General features: G+C 45.1%; 1 protein-coding gene across 1 annotated transcript in view; it reads left to right on the top strand.

The window, feature by feature from the left end:
• LOC121009253 (core histone macro-H2A.1) overlaps positions 1 to 19,560 on the top strand; it is a 127,904-nt gene that overhangs the window by 53,057 nt on the left and 55,287 nt on the right. Inside the window, exons 4-5 of the mRNA XM_040442249.1 lie at positions 1,253 to 1,450; positions 13,992 to 14,102. Coding sequence (XP_040298183.1) covers positions 1,253 to 1,450; positions 13,992 to 14,102 — 309 coding nt within the window. The remainder of the gene's footprint in view (positions 1 to 1,252; positions 1,451 to 13,991; positions 14,103 to 19,560) is intronic.

Here is a 19,560-nt window from a genome sequence, read left to right on the forward strand (position 1 = left end):
ATCAACATAGATGAATGAGAGCTTGTTTTATTCTGAGCAAGTTGTATTCTTTAATGACATTGTTGATCATTATGTAGATACCAAATTTATATGGTTTTTATGTTTTACTACTTTAAAAAATTAGAAATCTCTTTAACAAATGACAGTTCTGATTATAGAAATGTTTTTATGGCATTCACCATGTGGATTAAATAATGGAATAATTGTATATCTATGATTTTTGTGACCATGGTGATACCAATTATGTTTTTCTTTAATTTTTTTTATATATGAGTATCTTGTGGCCGCTGCTATCCTTCTGTCCAGGGCAGGCACGGGTGCCGCATCACTCACCTAGCCTCTGTTCAGGCCAGCCGCCAGACTCCTGTGTCCTATGCTGCAGGCTGCAGCCTAGCTACTAGATCTGTTCTGTGTGTGTATTAGTGTCTATTAATTGAACCTCTCACTGCAACACTACTAGGGTTAATTCCTCTATTTGCTCTGTGTTCAGCTGTTTAATCTAATTCAGATATTTATTTTTAGGATTGATCGTTTAACAAGATAAAACTAAGATTCAAGTGGATGCCAAGCTAGTTCTTCAAAATTTATTGTACAAATATACCTCACCACTTTTTATTTATCCTGTTGAATTATAGCTGCGTTCTTCCAAACTGCAGTTCCTATTGAAAGGAATAGAAACCCTCAATGGGGCATAGGGCTTTGGCAAAATTAGTAAGCTATATTAGACTGACATATGAGGAGAGGGAAAATAGGAAGTACATGCTTAGGGCTCATGCACATAACTGTAGCCTGCTTCATAGTCTGAAAATTGCAGATCCACAAAACACGGATGCTGGCCGTGTGCGTTCCACATTTTACGGAACGTTCTGGCCTCTATAGAACACTCCTATCCTTGTCCGTAAAACGGACAAGAATAGGACATGTCCTATTATTTTGCTGGTGCCATGGACCGAACATACGGATGCCAACGCCACACGGTGTCCTGTCCGCATCTTTTGCAGGCCCATTCAAGTGAATCTGTGTGTATCCGGCCTGGAGAATATGCAGATTGGATGCAGAAAAAAATATGTTTGTATGCACGAGCCCTTACATGAAAGCTATGGCTGCATCTTGTTCTTGGAATAGTAAGAACAGCATAAGCCACTTTGCAAGTGAATTAATCCGTTGTCTAAAAGCACAAAAAAAATTGCTATATATTTATTTATTTATTTTATTATTTTTTTGTTAATTTATTTAATTTTATGTGTTTTAGCTGCTAAAAGGCGTCACAATAGCAAGTGGTGGTGTATTACCAAATATTCACCCTGAGCTGTTGGCAAAGAAGCGGGGAACCAAAGGAAAACTGGAAGCAATTATCACACCACCACCAGCTAAAAAAAACAAAACCACCTCACCAAAGAAGTCAACGGCAAAGAAGCCAGGTGCCAAAAAGGGGGTGAGGAAATCCAAGGTATGATGCTTGCCATATTTCTTTTACACTGATGAAAGTCAATGAACTATTAATAAGTAATTGATTATTTTCCTTGTGTTTCCAAAATGGAAACCTTTAAGAGGCATTCCGACAGGACTATTTTTTTACGTCATGAACAACGGAACCAAACGGACCTGTTATGTGTCCCCATAGACATGTATTAGGACGGAGCAAAACCGAATGCCTCTTAAAGGGTTCCGTTTTTCATTCCTTCCTAGAATTCCGTTATATTCCATTATAACCCTATTACAACGGAAACTATAACGCCGATGCGAACCCGCCCTAAACCTGATTTTTTTGTGCTCTCCTTCCTGCTGTGTAGAAGCTTTTAAGAAATTTTACATAAAATGGCATTGGACTTCACATTCACTTGTAATGTTTTCTTGTGCTGTGAGCTGGGGCAGGATCATTGGGGTACAGTATAAGCTTAGACTAGATCAGGGATTAGCAACCTCTGGTATGCCAGCTGTTCAGAAACTACAACTTCCAGAGTGCTTCATTCACTTTTATGGGAGTTACAGGGCTCCAGACTAAAAAAAATCTCAAGGAGCCATTGGCTCCTAACCTGAAAAATTTAGGAGCCAAACTTAAAATACATATAATTACGGTATAATAAAAAAAAAAAACACACGTCTTACCTAGGGTTGTCACGATACAAAAATTTTGACTCGATTTCGATACCATAAAAAAGTATTGCGATACTCGATACCACATGAAAAAAAATAAAACACAAAAAAAGCCACGTGCATTCCAGATTTTATGGAACGTCTGGACCATAATAGAAGAGTCCTAACCTAATTTTTGTTGGGACAAGGTGACAAAAAAATGGCAAATTGTACGTTTTTTGTTTTTTTTTCTGTTACGGCGTTCACCGCATAGTAGATATTTTTAAATATTTTAATAGTTCACACTTTTTCAGGCGTGGCGATATGTAATTTTTTTTATTGTTTATATATTTTATATGTAAAATTGGGCAAGGGGGTGATTTAAACTTAATATTTTGGTGTTTTTTTTTATTTAATACTTATTTGCCCCCTTAGGGGCTAGAACCCTTGTCCTATTCACCCTGATAGAGCTCTATCAGGATGAATAGGACCTCACACTCTCCCTGCTTCTCTGTGCCCTGTGCACACAGCAGCATGGAGCTGACTATGGCAGCCAGGACTTCAATAGCGTCCTGGCTGCCATGGTAACCGATCGGAGCCCCAGGCTTACACTGCTGGGGCTCCGATCGGAAGCTGCCACTGCCACCAATGATAATACTTGAGGGATGGAGGGGTTGGGGGCGCACTGCACCACCAATGATTTTACTTTATAATAATGAATATTGTTTAAGCTTAAAGGGAGACTTTCACGCAGATTCACCCTATTAACCTAATAACAGTGTTATGTCCACGGCATCCCCACTATTAAAACCGTTTGTTCCTTGCTAGAATCGTTGTGGAGAAAAACACTTTTAATCTGCATGCAAATGAGTCTGTGAAGGTACCCAGGGGTGACGTTACAACGGCCAGTGCCCAGGCCCCTGGGTCATTTTCATACGAAGGCACTCCCCCTCCGCCGCGTTTGCCCGCCCTTAGTCTCTGTTCTAATCTCCCTCCTCCCGTCCGTAATCCTGCGCATGCGCCGATGAACGCGATATCGGTGCGTGAGCATTGAATGAGCATTGTCGGGCCGGGGCATCGCAGTTTAGCGTGCGCATGCGCGGGATTACGAACGGGAGGAGGGAGGTTAGAACAGAGACTAAAGGCGGGCAGACGCGGCGGAGGGGGAGTGCCTTCGTATGAAAATGACCCAGGGGCCTGGGCACCGGCTGTTGTAACGCCGCCCCTGGGCACCTTCACAGACTCATTTGCATGCGGATTAAAAGTGTTTTTCTCCACAACGACGCTAGCAAGGAACAAACGGTAAGCACCGTTTTAATAGGGGGGATGCCGTGGACATAACACTGTTATTAGATTAATAGGGTGAATCTGCGTGAAAGACTCCCTTTAATACAAACGCAGGCTGCCATGCGGGTGCCGGCCATATCCCATACCCGGCACCCAGCCTCTATGACTGCGCGCTGCGATCCGCCGCTATTAACCCCTCAGATGCCGCACCTAGGGTTGGGCGATATACCGGTATCACGATATACCGCGGTATTAAAAAAACGGCGATATGGCGATATCGCTGTTTCCAAAATACCGCGGTATTTTGTGACGTCAAAGCGGTCAGCTCACATTGTGCGCTGACCGCTTCTAAACGTGCGCCCGCCCGCCGCTGCACCTTGCATAGCGCTGCCGCTGAGTAACATTACTTCCTCTCGCTCCTGGCCTGGCTCCTTCTTGCTCCGCCTCCCTTAGTCAAGTCTCCACCCACCATCTGACATCATCACCGTCGTCACCCACCGGCTCTATTGTATATGTGGAGATGGCGAATCGATCCCCTGTGTGAGTACTGTTGTCTCTGGAGAGACTTTTCCTGCAGCTGCCTCACTAGTGTGTGCTCTGGTGACGAAATTATAAACTTACTACTTCCCGCAGCGGCCGCCCCCGGCTCTCCCTCCTCCTTGCTCCCATATTCAAATCTCTGCCCACCGGCATCTGATGTCAGAATCGGAGCACACAAGCGAGGCAGCCGCGGGAAAGGTATATCGCAAAGTATTACTGCATGTATGGTGGCCTGTGGCCACAAGACCTTATTATAACACCTCCTTGTGGCCCCCCATACAGTGTAACGCCTCCTTGTGGCCCCCCATACAGTGTAACGCCTCCTTGTGGCCCCCCATACAGGGTAACGCCTCCTTGTGGCCCCCCATACAGTGTAACGCCTCCTTGTGGCCCCCCATACAGTGTAACGCCTCCTTGTGGCCCCCCATACAGTGTAACGCCTCCTTGTGGCCCCCCATACAGTGTAACGCCTCCTTGTGGCCCCCCATACAGTGTAACGCCTCCTTGTGGCCCCCCATACAGTGTAACGCCTCCTTGTGGCCCCCCCATACAGTGTAACGCCTCCTTGTGGCCGTCCCCATACAGTGTAACGTCTCCTTGTGGCCGTCCCCATACAGTGTAACGTCTCCTTGTGGCTGCCCCCATACAGTATAACGTCTACTTGTGGCCCCCCATACAGTATAACGTCTACTTGTGGCCCCCCATACAGTATAACGTCTCCTTGTGGCTGTCCCCATACAGTATAACGTCTCCTTGTGGCTGTCCCCATACAGTATAACGTCTCCTTGTGGCTGTCCCCATACAGTATAACGTCTCCTTGTGGCCCCCCATACAGGGTAACTCCTCCTTGTGGCCCCCCATACAGGGTAACTCCTTGTGGCCCCCCATACAGGGTAACGCCTCCTTGTGGCCCCCCATACAGGGTAACGCCTCCTTGTGGCCCCCCATACAGGGTAACGCCTCCTTGTGGCCCCCCATACAGGGTAACGCCTCCTTGTGGCCCCCCATACAGGGTAACGCCTCCTTGTGGCCCCCCATACAGTGTAACGCCTCCTTGTGGCCCCCCCATACAGTGTAACGCCTCCTTGTGGCCCCCCCATACAGTGTAACGCCTCCTTGTGGCTGCCCCCATACAGTGTAACGCCTCCTTGTGGCTGCCCCCATACAGTGTAACGCCTCCTTGTGGCTGCCCCCATACAGTATAACGTCTCCTTGTGGCTGTCCCCATACAGTATAACGTCTCCTTGTGGCTGTCCCCATACAGTATAACGTCTCCTTGTGGCTGCCCCCATACAGTATAACGTCTCCTTGTGGCTGCCCCCATACAGTATAACGTCTCCTTGTGGCTGCCCCCATACAGTATAATGTCTCCTTGTGGCTGCCCCCATACAGTATAACGTCTCCTTGTGGCTGCCCCCATACAGTATAACGTCTCCTTGTGGCTGTCCCCATACAGTATAACGTCTCCTTGTGGCTGTCCCCATACAGTATAACGTCTCCTTGTGGCTGTCCCCATACAGTATAACGTCTCCTTGTGGCTGTCCCCATACAGTATAACGTCTCCTTGTGGCTGTCCCCATACAGTATAACGTCTCCTTGTGGCTGCCCCCATACAGTATAACGTCTCCTTGTGGCCCCCATACAGTATAACGTCTCCTTGTGGCTGTCCCCATACAGTATAACGTCTCCTTGTGGCTGTCCCCATACAGTATAACGTCTCCTTGTGGCTGCCCCCATACAGTATAACGTCTCCTTGTGGCTGCCCCCATACAGTATAACGTCTCCTTGTGGCTGCCCCCATACAGTATAACGTCTCCTTGTGGCTGCCCCCATACAGTATAACTTCTCCTTGTGGCTGCCCCCATACAGTATAACGTCTCCTTGTGGCTGCCCCCATACAGTATAACTTCTCCTTGCGGCTGCCCCCATACAGTATAACGTCTCCTTGTGGCTGTCCCCATACAGTATAACGTCTCCTTGTGGCTGTCCCCATACAGTATAACGTCTCCTTGTGGCTGTCCCCATACAGTATAACGTCTCCTTGTGGCTGTCCCCATACAGTATAACGTCTCCTTGTGGCTGTCCCCATACAGTATAACGTCTCCTTGTGGCCCCCCATACAGTATAACGTCTCCTTGTGGCCCCCCATACAGTATAACGTCTCCTTGTGTTTTTTTTTCTTTTAAACGGGTATTTATCGCGATATATATCGTTATCGCGATAAATTTTTTAATATCGTTATCGTCTGAATATTTTTGATATCGTCCAACCCTAGCCGCACCTGGGGGGTTAATAGCGGTGGATCGCAGCGCGCAGTCATAGAGGCTGGGTGCCGGGTATGGGATATGGCCGGCACCCGCAGCCTGCGTTTGTATTAAAGAGGACCTTTCATTACAATAAAAAATCTAAACTAACTATGCTGACATGGAGAGCGGCGCCCAGGGATCTCCCTGCACTTACTATTATCTCTGGGTGCCGCTCCGTTCTCCTGGTATAGGCTCCGGTATAAGGCTGTAGCGCTGGCCAATCGCATCGCTCAGCTCATAGCCTGAGAAGGAGACGCCGGCAGGCTCCTCCCAGTTGAGCCGAAAATCTGAAGATAGCGGAGCCTATACCGGGAGAACGGAGCGGCGCCCAGAGATAATAGTAAGTGCAGGGAGATCCCTGGGTGCCGCTCTCCATGTAGCATACTTAGTTTAGATTTTTTATTTAAGCATAAACAATATTCATTGGTGGCGCAGTGGCCACAGCCCCTCCCCTCCTCCTCCCTGCTATCAGCCCATTGGTGGCAGCGGCACAGGGGGGAGGGACTGCCTCTCTCTCCCCTGTGCTGTTGAGAAGAACATGGCACGCGCTGAGAGCAGCGCGTCCCATGTCAGTAATGTGAAAGCGGCGGGTCTAGGTTGTTATTTTAACTCAGGGCTCCAGATAGCAACCAAAATGGTTGCGAATGCGACCTAGAATTGCTAAACGGCGACAAGACTTTGTAGTCTTGTCGCCATTTAGCAATTCTAGGTCGCATTCGCAACCATTTTGGTCGCCATCTGGAGCCCTGAGTTAAAATAACAACCAGGCATGTTTGCATGCTGGGAGTTGTAGTTTCACAGCAGGTGGTGTGCCGAAGGATGCTGATCCGTGGACAAGATGGTCTTAGGCCCCTTGCAGACGAGCGTGCTGGATTCAGTCTGGATGCGTTGCGGGCGGGTTCACACGCAATTTTACTGAGATTTTTTTACTCAGTTTTTTCCGCGCGAGTGCAAAGCGTTTTAATGCTTTTTGAACGCGCCTGATAAAAAACTGAATGTTGGTACGCAGACCTGAACCCGGACTTCTTCACTGAAGTTCGGGTTTCTGTTCGGTGTTCTGTAGATTTTATTATTTACCATTATAACATGGTTATAATGGAAAATAATAGCATTCTTTAATACAGAATGCTAAGTAAAAGGTCCATTGTGGGGTTAAAAAGAAGAAGAAAGAAGACGATAACGGCTGCGCGATCAAGTGGATGAGGTGAGTAATTTTTTTATTTTTTAACCCTCAATGGACATTTGACTTTGCATTCTGTATTAAAGAATTATATAATTTTTCATTATAACCATGTTATAATGGAAAATAATAAAGTGAATGGACCTCATCCCTATTTATTATCATCTCCTTAGCAACCATCCGTGAAAATCGCATTGCATCCGCACTTGCTTGCGTATGCAATGCGTTTTTCACTAAAGCACCATTCTCTTCTATGAGGCCAGGGCTGCGTGAAAAACGTAAAATATAGAACATGCTGCGATTTTCACACAACGCACAAGTGATGCGTGAAAAACATTGCTCATGTGCACAGCCCCATTGAAATGAATGGGTCAGGATTCAGTGTGTGTGCAATGCGTTCACGTCACGCATTGCACCCGCGCTGAAAACTCACCCGTGTGCGAGTTTTCCACACGGGAGCAATGCGTGACATGAACGCATAGCACCCGCACTGAATCCTGACCCATTCATTTCAATGGGGCTGTGCACATGAGCATTTATTTTCACGCATCAGTTCTGCGTTGTGTGAAAATCGCTGCATGTTCTATATTCTTCGTTTTTTACGCAGCCCTGGCCCCATAGAAGAGAGTGGGGCTTCAGTGAAAAATGCATTGCATCCGCAAGCAAGTGCGGATGCTATGCGTTTTTCACGGATGGTTGCTAGGAGACGTTGTTTGTAAACTTTCAGTTTTTTATCACGCGCTTGAAAAACGCATCGAAACGCATTGCACCCGCGCGGAAAAAACTGAACAACTGGTCGCAATTGCAGACAAAACTGACTGAACTTGCTTGCAAAATGGTGCGAGTTTCACTGAACGCATCCGGACCTAATCGGTCACGCTCATGTGAAAGAGGCCTTAAGATGCTCCACATGTGGCTCACAATGGATGATATACATATTTGTTTCAATTTACTTTGTGCTAATTATCACATCTTAAGGCCTCATGCACACGACCGTATTTTGTTTCCGTGTCCGACCCGTTTTTTTTGCGGATAGGATGCGGACCCATTCATTTCAATGGGTCCACAAACAACGTGTGCTGTCCGCATCAGTATGTCCGTTGAGTTGCTCTGCAGAAAAAATAGTGCATGTCCTATTTTTTTCTAGTTTGCGGACAAGGATAGGCATTATTACAATGGATCCACAAAAAAAACGGATCCGCAAAAAAAAAACGGATGCCATACGGAACGTCAAAACACATACGGTCGTGTGCATGTAGCCTAAGCCACAGCTTTTCCGACTAAGGCCTCTTTCACACGGGCGTTGCGGGAAAAGGTGCGGGTGCGTTGCGGGAACATGCACGATTTTTCCGCGCGAGTACAAAACATTGTAATGCGTTTTGCACTCGCGTGCGAAAAATCGCGCATGTTTGGTACCCAAACCCGAACTTCTTCACAGAAGTTCGGGCTTGGGATCGGTGTTCTGTAGATTGTATTATTTTCCCTTTTAACATGGTTATAAGGGAAAATAATACATTCTGAATACAGAATGCATAGTAAAATAGCGCTGGAGGGGATAAAAATAAATAAATTATTTAACTCCCCTTAATCCACTTGCTCGCGCAGCCCGGCATCTCTTCTGTCTTCATCTTAGCTGTGTGCAGGAAAAGGACCTGTGGTGACGTGACGTCACTCCGGTTATCACATGGTCCGTCACATGATCTTTTACCATGGTGATGGATCATGTGATGACTGGAGTGACGTCACCACAGGTCCTTTTCCTGCACACAGCTAAGATGAAGACAGAAGAGATGCCGGGCTGCGCGAGCAAGTGTATTAAGGGGAGTTAAATAATTTTTTATTTTTTTTAACCCCTCCAGCCCTATTGTACTATGCATTCTGTATTCAGAATGTATTGTTTTCCCTTATAACCATGTTATAAGGGAAAATAATAATGACCGGGTCCCCATCCCGATCGTCTCCTAGCAACCGTGCGTGAAAATCGCACCGCATCCGCACTTGCTTGCGGATGCTTGCGATTTTCACACAACCCCATTCATTTCTATGGGGCCTGCGTTACGTGAAAAACGCACAAAGAGGAGTATGCTGCGATTTTCACGCAACGCACAAGTGATGCGTGAAAATCACAGCTCGTGTGAACAGCCCCATAGAAATGAATGGGTCGGTATTCAGTGCGGGTGCAATGCGTTCAACTCACGCATTGCATCCGCGCGGAATACTCGCCCATGTGAAAGGGGCCTAAGGCTGAGTTCACACGGGCGTGACGGATTTGTTCAGGATGCGTCCCGGGCGTACTGCGGCAAACCCGCGTGAGTAGTTACCCAATTGCAGTCAGTTTTTACTGCGATTGCGTTCCGTTGTTCAGTTTTTATCGCGCGGGTGCAATGCGTTTTGCACGCTCGTGATAAAAAACTGACTGTGGTACCCAGACCCGAACTTCTTCACTGAAGTTCAGGTTTGGGTTAGGTGGTGTGTAGATGTTATTATTTTCCCTTATAACATTGTTATAAGGGGAAATAATAGCATTCTTTAATACAGAATGCTTAGTAGGTGGTCAATTGAGGGTTAAAAAATAATTAACTCACCTTCTCTTCTTGATCGCGTAGCTTCCGGTCTCTTCTTACTTCTTTAATCATGAGCTGCCGGCTAAAGAACCTGTGGTGACATCAGATCACATGGTCCAATCACATGGTCCATCACCACAGTGATGGACCATGTGATGCGAGTTAATTATTTTTATTATTTTTTAACCCTCAATTGACCACCTACTAAGCATTCTGTATTAAAGAATGCTATTATTTTCCCTTATAACCATGTTATAAGGGAAAATAATACAGTGACTAGACTGTCATCTTAGCAACCATGCGTGAAAATCGCACCGCATCTGCACTTGATTGCGGATGCTTGCGATTTTCACTCAGCCCCCTTCACTTTTATGGGGCCTGCGTTGCGTGATAAATGCACAATATAGAGCATGCTGCAATTTTCACGCAACGCATAAGTGATGCATGAAAATGACGGCTCATGTGCACAGCCCCATAGAAGTGAATGGGTCTGGATTCAGTGCAGGTGCATTGCGTTCACTTCACGCATTGCACCCGCGCGGAAATCTCGCCCGTGTGAACTCAGCCTAAGGCCTCTTTCACACGACAGTATGGCTTTTTCAGTGTTTTGCGGTCCGTTTTAAACGGATCCGTTCCGTTTTTTGCTTCCATTGTGTTTCCGTTTCCGTTCCGTTTTTCCGTTCCGTTTTTCCGTATGGCATATACAGTATACAGTAATTTCATAGAAAAAATTGGGCTGGGCATAACATTTTCAATAGATGGTTCCGCAAAAAACGGAACGGATACGGAAGACATACGGATGCATTTCCGTTTTTTTGTGGACCCATAGACTTTAATGGAGCCACGGAACGTGATTTGCGGCCAAATATAGGACATGTTCTATCTTTCAACGGAACGGAAAAACGGAAATACGGAAACGGAATGCATACGGAGTACATTCCGTTTTTTTTGCGGAACCATTGAAATGAATGGTTCCGTTTACGGACCGTATAGGGAACGCAAAAAACGGCCCGCAAAACGGAAAAAAAAAAAACGGTCGTGTGAAAGAGGCCTAAGGCTACTTTCACACTGCTGTTTCTGGGTCCGCTTGTGAGATCCGTTTCAGGGCTCTCACAAGCGGCCCCAAACGGGTCAGTTTAGCCCCAATGCATTCTGAATGGATAAGGATCCGTTCAGAATGCATCAGTTTGGCTCCGTTCAGCCTCCATTCCGCTCTGGAGGCGGACACCAAAACGCTGCTTGCAACGTTTTGGTGTCCGCCTGGCGGTGCGGAGACAAACAGATCCGTCCTGACTTACAATGTAAGTCAATGGGGACGGTTCCGTTTTCATTGACACAATATTGGTGCAATTGTAAACGGATCCGTCCCCCATTGACTTTCAATGTAAGTCAGGACGGATCCGTTTGACTTACACTTAGACTTTTTTTTTACTTAGTTATGCAGACGGATGTGTACTGAACGGATACCATCGTTTGCATTTATAGGTGCGGATCCGTCTGTGCAGATACCAGACGGATCCGCACCTAACGCAGGCGTGAAAGCAGCCTAAGTCACATCCCTTTGTTGAACAAGGCAGAAAGGGGGAAATATATAATGATGTGACTTTTTGAACAGATTTTTTTGGTGGAATGTGCTTTTTTAACCCCTTAAGGACTGGGCCTATTTTCGTTTTTGCATTTTTTGATTTTTCCTCCCCACATTCCAGTAGCCATAACATTTGAAATTTTCTGGCTTATTTTTTGTGGGACGGGACGGGGAAGATGCCCCGTTTAATTTACCATGTCTTGTATTGAAAAACGAGAAAAAAATTCTTTGTGGGGTAAAATAAAAAAAATAAAAAAAACTTTCTGCCAAGGTTTTTTTGGGTTTTGATATTATGACATTCACTGTGCGTGACAAATGATATGTGAATGAAATTAAATGGTGTTCCTATTCTGTGGATCAATACGAATATGGTGATACCAAATTTGTATAGTTTTTATTTTGATTTACTTTTTAAAAAAAAACTTTTAACAAAAAGCTGCATTTTTTTTTCTTCCTCATCCTCATTTTCTGACAGCCATAGGCCCCCTGCACACGAACGTGTGCTTCCCGTTGCCGTATTGCAGACCGCATTCACTTGAATGGGTCCGCAAATCCGGAGATGCGGAATGGTGCTGAACGGAAGCATGGAACGGAACCCTACGGAAGCACTACGGAGTGCTTCCGTGGGGTTTTGTCCCGTACTTCCGCGGGCATTCCGCATCACGGATGCGGACCCATTCACTTGAATGGGTCCGCAAATCCGGAGATGCGGAATGGTGCTGAACGGAAGCATGGAACGGAACCCTACGGAAGCACTACGGAGTGCTTCCGTGGGGTTTTGTCCTGTACTTCCGTTCCGCAAAAAGATAGAACATGTCCTATCTTTTTGCCGAACGGCCGGATCGCGGACCCATTAAAGTGAATGGGTCCGTGATCCGCTGCGGCTGCCCCACGGACTGTGTTCGTGCATTGCGGCCAGCATTTTGCAAGCCGCAGCACGACCATGGGGTGCACACGTTCATGTGCAGGGGGCCATAACTTGTACAGAGCTGTATGAGCATTTTTTATTTTTTTTGCAGAATGAACTGTAATTTTTATTGGTACCATTTTTGGGTTACGTACAACTTTTTGATCACTGTTATTCCATTTTTTGGGGGGGGACAAGATGACCAAAAAAATTTCAATTCACATGTTTTTATTGTTTTTTTTTCCACACGGCGTTCACCGCGCAGGAAAAATATTTCAATAGTTTTGACATTTTTCGGCACAGCAATACCTTTTTATATTTAATTTTTTATTGTTCATATATTTTTATATGTGAAATGGGAATAGGGATGATTTAATTTTTTGCCACTGTCGCTGTTGATCGCGGTATCTGAGGGGTTAAATGACTGATTTCAGCATCATCGCCGATCCCGGTCATTGTGGCCGGACATCTGCTGTATTATGCAGCAGCTTGCTCCATACAATTCCTTGCGCATTATGCTTTACATTCATCTGTTAAATTTGTCACACAAATTTCACCCAAATTACTGATTTGACAGTCTAAAATCTAATCTTATTCACAGATACGTCAGTTTCTGCTCCAACAGGGGACTGGAGTACACTTGTAACTTTTCTAGTCACAATGATAAATGTGGCTAAAAACGTATCTCCATCCACAAAACATCTGTCCGCCCCTTAGTAAATGTAGACAACCAACCGTGGCATAAACCATGCTGAAAAGGTCACATATACTTTATGAATTTGTTGCAGATACGTACTCCACCAACGAAACAGGAAAAAATACTCAACTTTTCTGACATAGTATCTTTGATACATTACCTGCAAAAAGTGTCTCAAACTATTAATAAATGTGGTACATGATGTGTGTCTGAATTCTGGTTTAATTTGACTTATTAATCTGCCCCAGTGTTCCAACTTCAGATAAGTAACTGCCCTTCGTCAGTCATAGAGCAAGTTCTGTTGATACGTTAAAAGTTCTTTGAGCTTTACAGGTTTATTGTTTTTACAGGTTAAGAAGTATGTTATCATAGTAATAATATTGCAATAATAATACTCTATGGGGGAGATTTGGGGGGCGTTAAAAAGTCCTAAAACCTGGTTTTGCAACATTCTAAACACTATTGCAACTAAATCTTGTTGCCGCTGGTGTTTTTACACTGGTCGCCAGCTTTCCCAAAAGGGCGCTTGTTGAGGGCGGTGAATGGGCAGGGCCAATGGCCTCGGCACATTTACTACCATTTACATCAGAAACTGGCATAAATGATGACTGAAATTTACGACAGCTATGAGCTAGAGTACATTTCAGTCTGGAGCATGGACTGCCGTCATGCACATCATCATAAATTAAGAGCCTCCTCCAGCATCACAGGGTCGATCAAGGACAGCATATCCCATTCCGGTCTTGATAAATCTTATTGACTCTTTTTCTCAGGCTTCTTAATTTCATGTTTATGGCACCTATGAAAGTGTTTTCCTAATGTAAAATGTATATGTTTATATGTATTCAGAAAAAGCAAGGAGAAGCCAGTAAAGCGGCAAGTGCCGACAGCACAACCGAAGGAACCCCAGTCAATGGATTCACAATCCTTTCCACCAAAAGTCTCTTCCTTGGACAAAAGGTATGCTGTATTTAGACAAAATCATATATGATGCAAAACTAGATGAGAGCAGGAATATTATAAGGGGGTTACTACAGGGACTTTCACTCCTCTGCACTTTATACTGGAGACATATGGGGGTCGTGAGCAGTAAGTAATAGTGTCAAATATATATAAATACATGATCGTTATTGAACAGCAATAAACAAGACATTGTGAGTCAAACATCAAGATTACAAAGCTGTGCCCACACTATCGCTGACAGCCACACTTCAGCTCGAAAGGTGGAGATCAGAAAACCTCTGATTCTGATGTTTTAAAGGGGTTGTCTAAGTTATGTAAAAAACATTAAGCACTGTAAATCTGATGGTAAGCAATATATACATAAACTAAGCAAGTTTTAGGCCAAAAATATACATATTTACTCTTACCTAGTTCTGTTCTGGCCCCTTTGTTTACATGCAGTTGCAGAGCTGTGGGACATTTAACAGCAATCTCTGAAGTTTTCCTCATGAATATTTGTGAGTGTCAAAGACTGCTTTTCTCCTCCCTCTGCTCTGCAAAGGGAGTGAATAAAAGTGCTACCCTTTCTGCGGTCTGACTGCTGGGATACTCATGTTGTACGTATGGGACTACAAGTCCCAGCTGTACAATATGATGACATTGCTGACACTCATAGGATCTTCCCCTTACCTGCTCTTATGCAATGCTCTGCAGACACTTACTCACAGCCAGCATAAGGCTACTTTCACACCTGTGGCATGCAGATCCGGCCACCTGATCCAGCAGAGAATGCCGGGAATTGGCCAAACACAAACCGCTGCATGCAGCTGCCAGAGTACAGCTGCAGCAGGAGTTCTCTGAGAGTACAGAGTAGCCTGAGAGTACAGAGTAGCCTGAGAGTACAGAGGAGAGAATTCCTCCAGTCTTTTGTCAACTCTGTGTCTGGAGGGTGAGGAGGGAGGACCCTGTGCACAGCATTTGTCTCTTCAGTGCCTGAAGAAGAGGAAACCCTGCAACTGCTCAGTACCTGAGGTAGAGCCTCCAGCCCAGAGTCTGTGCTGCTGATGGTAGAAGGGGTTAAACTTTTCTGAAGAATCCAGTGGGAAGGGAGACACGGCAGACAGCTAAGCCAGCAGATTTGGCGGTGCAGGGGGCGTGGCTTGTTGCTCTAACCAGCAGAGGCTTCACAGTGACGTCCTGTGCACAGAGGCAGACCTGCTCCCTCATACTTGTGCACGGAACGTCATCAGAGCAGGAAAAGAAGCTGGCATAACAGGTCATGTGACACGGCTAACTAGGAGAACAGGGCCACTGGGGATGAAGTAAGTGAATTGAAAACCCCTTACATTTGCTTATTTAGAAACATAAAGAACAAGAAAATAATTTGGACAACCCCTTTAAACTTTTTGCTGTTGGGACAATTTTTACACTTGTAAAATCCGCAGCAAATCCGACAAAATCTGCATGTAAAACATGCAGATTTTGCCATTGATTTGCTGTGGAATTTGAAGTCCAATTTTTTCGGTCCCCTGTTGACATAGCTTTAGTATTACGGTTATTTTGCATTGTCTTGACTTTTGACTCTCCTTGCTTATTACATATTTAAAGGGGTTGTGTCACTTCAGCAAACAGCATTTATCATACAGAAAAAGTTAATACAAGGCACTTACTAATTTATTGTGATTTTCCATAGTGCCTCCTTTGCTGGCTGGATTATTTTTTTCACTGCATTATATACTTCTCCATTCTATGGTTATGACCACTCTGAAATCATGCAGCGGTGAACATGCTTGCACACTGTTGGAAAAAGTGCCATCCTATACGCACTCCCGCGGTCCCCGTCACCAGAGGGGGCAGCGCTTTTTCCTATAGTGTGCAAGCACGGCCTCCACTCATGGATTGCAGGGTGGTCTGTAACCATGGAAACGAGCAGTGTATAATGTGATAGAAAAATGAATCAAGCCAGCAAAGGAGGCAATATGGACAATCACAATACATTAGTAAGTGCCTTGTATTAACTTTCTCTACATGATAAATGCCACTTTCTGAAGTGAGACAACCCCTTTAAATGTCTGCAGAGTTAGGTTAGAAGATTTCCGAATAATAGCACTAGTAAAAGATACAAAACATATGTCTGCCAACTAGATGGTTGGGTTCTTACATAGGAGAGCCAGTGCTCATAGCATTCAGCTTCCCTTTCCGCCCACTAATAATACATTGCATGAGTTGATTTATTGAAGATGTTAGAGAAGGGTATGTTCACACAGAGTGCATGGACTGCGGATTTTCCTCCTGGATTTTCCAAGCAGAAAATCTGCAGTGTATTCCAGTAGCAGCAGACCGGGTGACATTTTTCTACATCTCCTCCATGTGCTGTGGAAGGAGATGGAAATTGACCTGCGGTGAAGATTATAAATCTGCTGCATGTCAATTTATGTTATGATTTAACCATGAATTTCGCCTTTTGCAATGCAAACACAAGGTCTGGGACTAATCCTCATGTAACTCATGCAGATTTCTCCGGATTACTTTGCAGTTCGGAGAGTATTTACAGCAACGTCTCAGCAGCTTTTTTTCCACTCACTTTACCTCCTTTGTGAACATACCATAAATGTGTGAAATGCATGAGCTAAGTTACTTGATAGAAGCAGTCAGCACACTAACCACTCCTCTCTGTAACCTGTTTTTATTTTCATTTTGATGGTCTTGCATCTAGTTCTGTCTGTGGCTTGCTACTTTGCTGCTATCCTGATCTCTTCCCGCTGCTCTACTACTTCCCCGCTCATGCTTCTCTTTGCAGCTGAACCTTATTCACAGTGAGATCAGTAATTTAGCCGGATTTGAGGTGGAGGCTGTTATCAACCCTACCAATGCTGACATTGACCTTAAAGACGATATAGGTAAATGGGACGTGGGTTTTTAATAGCTAATGGTCGAGAGATAATTTTAGATTCCAAAGTTTGGAAAAGGATATTTGGGAAACTCAAATGGAGTTATTTGACTTAAAATGAAGCACCTATATGGGTATTGTTTGTGGGAACTGTGCTATGGGTAATTCCCAATATATATATATTTTAATAATAAAAATAATAATCTTTATCTACTGTATATGGTGGCAACTTATTCCACAGCGCTTTACAATTCAGAGGGTACAAACCAAATCAGACATCACAGGATTACAAGCTGATCTACAAACACTAGGGGTGAGGGCCATGCCCCCAAAAGTTACAATCTATGAGGAAATAGGGGTGAGGAAAAAGGTAAAAATTTAAAGGGGTTTCTGGCAGTAAAATATTAACACCAATCCTCAGGCTAGATCATCACTATCAGATCCATGGGGGTCTGACTCCTGGCACCCCTGTCAATCAGCTGCTTGAAGAGGCCACATCCTAGGTCAGTGATATCATGTTTGTTGGTCACATGGCCTATATGTGCCGCTCAGTCCTATTTAAGTGAATGTGCCTGGGCTGCAGTACCAAGCATAGCCACTATACAATGTAGGGCGCTGTGCTTGGTATGCTGTTAGGAGGCCAAACAGATGATGAGCGGGGGTGTCGGGAGTCATACCCCAACAGATCTGATATTGTTTACCTATTCTGGTGCAAAGGAAAAGTACAGGAGTTGCCCATGGAAACCAAGTAGACCCCTCCTTTATTTTCAAAGGATCTGTTGAAAATGAGAACTGGAATCTGATTTGAAATATGTTCCCCAAAGTGCCTACTACCAGGTAACAGGTATAATTAGTTTCTACACAGAATACAGTCCGCCATAAATCCAGTGTGGCATCAGTAAGACAGGATCATTCAGTTTCCCCACAGGTTCAGAGAATTGCTCATAGCACTGCTCTTAAATATATATATATTATAATATTAACCCATAACTAATGCCGGCATTTTGCTCTAGAATTATCTCACACTATTAGCTGCTTTGTTCTCTCTTTCGCTTGTGGTATTTTTTTGCAGTCTGTCTCATAAGAGATTATTTCTCAATTTTACTTTTAGTGAAAGCAGAAACATTTGGTGTTAACCAGTTCTATCAATTTACATACTGTATGCACAGCTAGCCATGGAAAAGGACTGCACATCAGGCATCTTTAAAGGGATTTTCACATTGGCGGTGCGTCCAACTTCTTACACCCCCAACGATCAGCTATTTAAAGCACATTGCTGTCCATTGGATAGCAGATTTGCTTGGCATTGCAGCTAAGCCCCATTGACTTGAATGGGACTGAGCTATACCTAGGCACCTATGTACTGTGACATGACTGGTCTAGGCAGGGCCGGTGCAAGGATTTTTGCCAACACAAGCTAAGCTAAATTTTGGCGCCCGCCGCCCCCCCACTCGCAGCTTACCTGGCCCTGGTCCCATCTGCAGCTGCTGGCTTCTCCTCTGTGTGGTCCTGGTATCTTCTCTATGCTTCAATCGCTGGTTTGAGGACCGTATTTTCCGCCCTCTAAGACGCACCGGACCATAAGAGGAGGATAATAAGAAAAAAATATTTTCAATTTTACCTCAGGTCAGACAAGCAATCAGACCCCCAATGTTAATAAGACCTCAGATCATACCCCCAATGCCTCAGATCAGTCCGCCATCATGCCCCCATGTCAGCCATCAGCCCTCCATGTCAGCCATCAGCCCCCCATGTCAGCCATCATGCCCCCCCCATGTCAGCCATCATGCCCCCCCCATGTCAGCCATCATGCCCCCCCCATGTCAGCCATCATGCCCCCCCCATGTCAGCCATCATGCCCCCCCATGTCAGCCATCATGCTCCCCCCCCCCCCCCCCACCATGTCAGCCATCAGAACAAATAAAAAATAACTTACCTCTCCTGCTCCTGGACACCGCTGCTCCTCACCACCAGTGCTCGCTCTCTACTTCCTGGTTCTCGTCTATCAGGTGTGAAGTCTGCGCACAGTGAGGTCACATGGTCTCCTTTGGTACTAATGAAGTGCTTTCAAAATGGAAGTGCTTCATTAGTATTCGCCCCATAAGACCCAGGGTAAAAATATGGGGTATTCAAATAAAAAAAAGTTTCATTTTTCCACCCCCCCCGTCTCTGCGCCCTAAGGCAGCCGCTTGGTCTGCCTTATTATAGCACCAGCCCTGGGTCTAGGAAGAAGCCTAAGTGCTCACAGAGTGTTGGGGCCTCTTTATATAGTTGATAGGGATGCCAGGAGTCAAACCAAGAGGCCATCAATGTCAAAATCCAAGAGAACCCCCTTTGAAGGGTAACTAAACCTTTGTTTCAAGAATAAAAGGGCAAAAGCGCTGCTCAGAGTGATCTGCCCTTGTAGGTTTCAGTGACACTGTTGAGCATTTTGAGTATGTGGAGTACAGATCCATAGAAAGCATGTGTGATCCATACATGCTCAAAAAGCCAAGCAGAGCCAATAAAATCTGAAGGGGTAGAGCGCACTGAGCAGCGCTTCTGTTACCCTTAAAACTAATATCTGGAGATGGACTTTCTTGTACC

This window comes from Bufo bufo, chromosome 1, assembly GCF_905171765.1.
Source record: "Bufo bufo chromosome 1, aBufBuf1.1, whole genome shotgun sequence".
Lineage (NCBI taxonomy): Eukaryota > Metazoa > Chordata > Amphibia > Anura > Bufonidae > Bufo > Bufo bufo.